The 6,124-nt window shown below is 36.8% G+C and overlaps 1 protein-coding gene across 1 annotated transcript in view; it reads right to left on the reverse strand.

The window, feature by feature from the left end:
• MRPS27 (mitochondrial ribosomal protein S27) overlaps positions 1-6,124 on the reverse strand; it is a 41,922-nt gene that overhangs the window by 34,641 nt on the left and 1,157 nt on the right. Inside the window, exon 2 of the mRNA XM_056513147.1 lies at positions 5,119-5,196. Coding sequence (XP_056369122.1) covers positions 5,119-5,196 — 78 coding nt within the window. The remainder of the gene's footprint in view (positions 1-5,118; positions 5,197-6,124) is intronic.

The raw sequence follows: 6,124 nt of genomic DNA on the forward strand, positions 1-6,124 counted from the left end.
TAATCAAATGGGGCACTGTGCCAGCAACTAAGTAGCTTTATAGCATTCTGCTTTAGAAGTCATATAACAATATTAATCTGACCATGCAGAAGTTAAACTTCTGACTGTAGACAGGTAGCCATTGCATTTAATGAATTAATTGGAAGTTAAATTAATTTAATTTGGAGTTTTAGCTTTGTACTGTTTCTGGAAAATAAAGACTACTCAGAAAGAATAAGCTGTTCAATGTATGCTTAACGTCATCTCTTTTACCATGAACTGATGATATCAACGCTGTAAGATTTGGAGACTTCAATCACACTCTTTCTTGCTATTCTCCCCCATCTCGAGGACCAGAAACCTAACACATACCCTCTGCAACATCTGGAACTTGCTTCTTCTTTTGCAACTGTTATTCAGTGAGTCACCCCTTTGACACCTCTCAGTAAAGTCCGCTGGCCATCCTTGGAGAGCGGATGAGTTGGCCCATTTTACAATTAATTTTCCAGAAAGGCCAACCTGCCTCCGCATCTGTCAGTGAAATGTGACTTAAGCCAATTGCAGCACTACAGCAGAATGGAGTAACCCTTCTACTCCTGCAAAGTTGTCAGGAGCAGGAAACAGCACTGCATCAGTAACACGCTCTGTCTCTGAAGGATGCTGCCCACAAAACAAGAAATAACACTATTTATTTCTTTAAAAACACCTGTACCACAGTGAACATTGGAGGGTACAGTTTTAACAAAACAAATGAGATTCATTGTTACTCTGACCTTACAGGCAATCTGTCAAATTACACCACATGCATGAAGTTTCTAATAAAATGATAGAGCCCTGACTTGGAGTAAAACAGTTGACTCCTGGTCTGTACAATGCTGCTGTCTGCCACACAGCAGTATTCCTTGTTTACATGATAACTTTCCTCCTGAGGAGTTCTTTAAAACACAAAATGAGCATTTATCCTCTGGCTGAGGGAAGGCAAACTATTTATGACCATGAAAGCAGAGGGAAATTTGTGGCAAAGTCAGTAAGGCCAGTACCAGCCCCTACAAGAGACAGCGCAAGAGGCTGAGGTGATGTGGGCTATCAAGGCCATGCTATATGAGACAACCACTAAAAACCAGATGCAATTTTTTTTAAGGCAAAGAAATTTATATGGTTATATTCTTAAAAGCGCCTATAAGTGCCTTTGACTCTGTATTACTCATCTCTCCAGAAGTCACAAGGGTCATGATGAAGCACACAGGTAAAGGCACAAGGAGCAATCCCAGGTAGCACCAAAAGTCAGAGACAAGGGATGCTGCCACCAACTCAGCTTATCCAGATCAAAGCACCAAGTAGGTCCTTGACTAAATTAAGTCAACTGTCATCCACCATTCTTAATTTCCATTTTGAGACAGCTGGAAAGAAGTATTTGCTTCAAAATCTATTATCTTCGATGATAAAGCAACGTGGAACTGAGACTGAGAGCTCATTTATCTGTTCTAGAACTGGTTTGGTTATGCATCACACTTCCGAAACCAGGTGATCCTTACGACCATTCTGGGCCACCCTCAACACCTGAGCTTGGCATTTCTTTTGCCAAGGTGCTCATGAGATGAAGAGTACACTCTAGAAAATGTTGACTACTTTAGTAGAATATAAATCAAATGAATATAATGCCATGAATACAGAATCACAAGACTGTAAACCATTATACAACAGCATCCTCAGAGATTTCACACATAAAATGTTAATGACTGACATTTATTCGGGTCTACAATTTTATTCCTGAAACTCTCCATCAGATCTACAGTATGGAAAGCACTTATCTGTGAACTCCATATATATATTAAACACTTATCTGTCATCTCCAGTGTAAGAGTCACAACAAAATGCGGGCTGGTTAAAAGAATAGCAGACGAAGACAATAAGAAATTTAGCTTTGTTTTCAGACAAATTGCAATTCTGCAGTAGTCATATTACAGGAATTGATTGCAATGGGAAATTATTTCTTAGCTTGTTTCCTGTGAAGACTACCTAAAACCAAACTTTTTCTCAAATGCATAATTTGAAATAATTCAGCCCCTTTTGTAAATTAAATTTGCTTCATAAGCTGTTACTCAACAACCAAGATTAATGTTTCTTCTTAGTTAAAGTATCCTGATAGCAGTACTAGAATGGAAGTATGTGAATGCCCAAGTCTCCTAGCATTGTTGGTAGTAAAATCTGAATGTTTACATTGGTGTATAAACCAAACCAGTATTTTAATAGTCAAATCAAAATTCTATGCACATTTTAACAGACACATACTGCAAATGCTTTTATCTGACTCATTAAAAAAAAAAGTAGTCAATACAATCTCTCATATATGCTGCCTAAAAGTACATTTCTACAAGATTAACTTAATTCTACAAGATTAATTTAATTTATCTTAAAATGTATTACTACATACTCAAGAATTAATGAAATTAATGAACAAACCATAAATATAAGCTTAGGTCATTTAATTTCAGGCCATGACTTCAGGGAGATCTCTGTAACACTGGTATACAAGATACCACGCTCACTTCTATTTTCACTTTTTCATAGAAACTCATCTTGATGCCCGCATAGGGTGGTTAAGGACAATGATTTGAAAAATACTGACCCTCACCTTCCATGCCAGTGGTTAAGACTTCTAATACCAGTTTGCCTAGGAAATAATCATAGTTTCCGTTTGATTCACAGTGTGTACCCATCCACAGAATGTAGCCACATCAACAAGTGGCACATTATCAACAGATGGCATTTGGCCACCATATAAGGTCACTTTTATTCTACTTACACCCTTGTATTCTTAGAAGTGGCTCATTCAAGATGGAGTTCTGATCCAGTGGTGGGAAATGGTGACACAACTGAGATGCAAATTTTACCTGTCCTGGGAGTGATGGGCAGAACTAATACCTTAATTAACAGGCTAACTAGCGCTATAAAGAAATCCTTGTTTTATTTTAAAGACCCAACTAAAATATAAAGGCCGAGGCAAGTATTTTGCCTTACAAATTTATCTATTCCACATTTATCTCTATTTCCACATAACCGGAAAGAACAACAGCTTTGTACTGAACAACGCTTTGAATGGAAATTATTCATGTCTGTAAAGGCAGCACTGCCACCTGGTGTTGCAGATGAGCCAACTTAGGTACTGTGAATCTTTCTAACAATAAAAAGAAATCTCCTTTCTCACTTGGTTTCTGCCATCCCCTAGGATTCTGGTTTCCTTGGTACTTCATTTTCAGTAAGTGGAATTCAAATTACTTCTAGGTAGGCATGTTCCTACCAACAAGTAATTTGCAAATTCCAAATTAACACATTTTCAATTCCTATCTTCTTGAACAAAGGCTTTCCGATACACAAAATACAGTCTTACTCTTTCCCGTATATTTTTCAGTAGTGAAGTTTGCTGAACTCATTCATACCTGCATTCTAAACTGAGGTTATGGAGAGGACAATAAAGCATGTCTTACATGGACACAGTAAATGAGTTTGTGTCTGGGATAGCACATCATTGCAGCAGAGAAATGGAACTGACTTTAATTCAGTAAAAAAAAAAGTACCTTTTCCTTTAAAAGTATCCTCACAACATAGTTTTACATAACAACAGTTCTGAAAAAGCATTTGAAACACACAAATAAAAGATCATTTCCTCAGCACAAAGAACTCACTCTAGCTATAACCATCAGTTAGTACACACAAGATTGTATGTGCAACCATTCAACTGACAGCAACAGAGCAGACGTCTGCAGGGCTGTCTCCTCTCTGAAAATGCTAATACAGCTGACACCATGTTAACTTGTTTTCTCTTTTCTGTGAACACAAAATGAAAATGCAAAGCAGTTTTTTGAAAATCGTGGAATAGACATCTGCTTTGGCTCAAGACCATCAGCAGAGGAGCAGCAAGAACTGTGCCTGCCAAACAGCCACAGAAGGTCTTGCCAGGCCTGGAGAAAGCCAAACATGGACTGTACCAGCACCAGCACAACGTTTTCTTTTCTGTAGATTTCTGCTGGCTATGATGTTTGCCAAAATAAGAACTCATTTCCACCTGGAAGTGACTAGTTCAAATCCCAGGACACAAGTCTGTGGCTCCAGCCCAAAATACACTGCATGAGCAGTCCTATTGACAGCAAAGTGTAAAAAGGTATTATCAACAGTCTCTGCAGGATCCAAGCTACAGACATGAGGATCCACTCATTGGCTGTTTCTCATCCATGTCAGTACATGCTGACAATTCCCACCTAAATGCTCACAGGCAAATAAAAGAAATAAATTAGTGCACAAAACACATCAGCCTGATCATTTTTCTATCCTTCTGCCTGACAAAAGCCCCTGAATTACACCAATGATTCTTCTTTCAGCCTCATAATCTGTTTTGCAAGTAACAACCACAGTTCAGGGGCCCAGTAATGAAAACAGACTATGAATTAAGGAGTCTCCAAAACACCTATAGTACAAAATTAAAAAAAAAATAAAATCTATCTTTAGCATGGAAAAATGTTTTGCAAGATGCTTTGTATTTAATGTAGTCACCAAAAATATAGTGGATTGTTATTTCAAATATAATCTAGACAAATAATTTAGCCATAAAATCTGCACTGGAGATTTCAGTACTATGTGCAGATACAGTTTAACATACAACTTCTTGAAAATAAAAAGTTAAGCCTCTTTCTCCACCCCTCCTAAAAAAAAATCTATAATTCAAGAAGAAACTGCAAAACCCTGAGGAAAACATCCTCCTTAAAAAATGTTCTTAAATATGATTGTCTGTAATACCTACAGAACAGCTGTTTTCCACACAGCAGTACTGTTAAAACAATGTCAAAGAAGACATCAGACAGAAACAGCCATATATTTTGGATTTTGTAGGAAAAAAAAAAAAAATCAGCTCATGGAAACTGAACATTAAGTACACAGGTAAATTTTAACTTGTTTCTGCACTATGACTTTGAATACATATGACAATTTTTTAACATGTTGAGTGTTTTCTGACATAGAAACTCAGAAGCATATTGTTCAGCCTTTTTTATTTTGAAGGATTTACAGATGATAAGGTAACAAAAATGTCCCCAGGGTGCAATTAATTAGACAAAGTAGAGAGAAAAAATAAACTTTACTCACCCAAGTTATGCTCCTCTTTTTTCCTCTTTTCCCATTTTGAGCTGTCCACATAGGCTGAAGAAAGAAGAGATCTTCGACCTAATGAAGAGAGATACCACTATGTAAGCTGGGTTTCTTAAATAGCTCTAAACAAACATTATATTAGGTACCACCTTTTTCTGTCATATTTATCAAGTGGGATGCATTAAACTGTCTTTATGTCAGTGGCTACTGATGTAACAATTCCGATTCTTTACATGTGCATCAGCTTTGAATATTTAAAACTGAAAAGCTTTCCCCAAAAGTTTTTTTTTTCAGCACGAAACAAGTATTTCCAAACCAAAAGTCCATATTTAAGAAAATAGCAAATTTGTAAAGGTAAACAAGACCCTCAACAATAAAAGCAACTTCTTTGTGCACACAGACCTTTTTCATCACATGTTAGCAATTACCTATATGTAGGTTAAAAATATAAGAAAAAAAGAAAAAAAGCTCCACACAAACAGGCTTTTCTGTTGTTGCAGAATGGTTATTATTTCCACCTATAAAAGCATGTCTCACTGAAAATACTTTCATTTTTATAATCTCCATTCTTCCATCTCCTGTGAACTGCAGACTCAATGAAGCATTTCTGAAAGCTTTTTCCAAACACTCCTTGTACCACCAAAATCGCTCAAAATGCTGTACCAGCTTTTGAAACAAAACAGAAAATGCTTCAGCTGGAAGAACTTATGTATCAGTACTAGATGACGAGGTCCTGAAAACACATGAGGAACACCTAGATAAAATCTGCTAAAAGAAGATTCAAAAATACATGCAGAAGGTTGCAGGAAGTAATATTATGAAATAAGAGTATTTTTAAAATAGACACTACACTGCTACACAGAAGTCGTAGCAACCACCTCAAAGTCTCTATCTAAATATCTATCCACTAGCACTGAAAGTTTCGTTTGATTGTGAAATACTTTTCCTTATCACCCTTCTGACACACAATTATACCCACACATCTAGCACTGAACACCTCAAG

Source organism: Oenanthe melanoleuca, chromosome Z, assembly GCF_029582105.1.
Source record: "Oenanthe melanoleuca isolate GR-GAL-2019-014 chromosome Z, OMel1.0, whole genome shotgun sequence".
NCBI lineage: Eukaryota > Metazoa > Chordata > Aves > Passeriformes > Muscicapidae > Oenanthe > Oenanthe melanoleuca.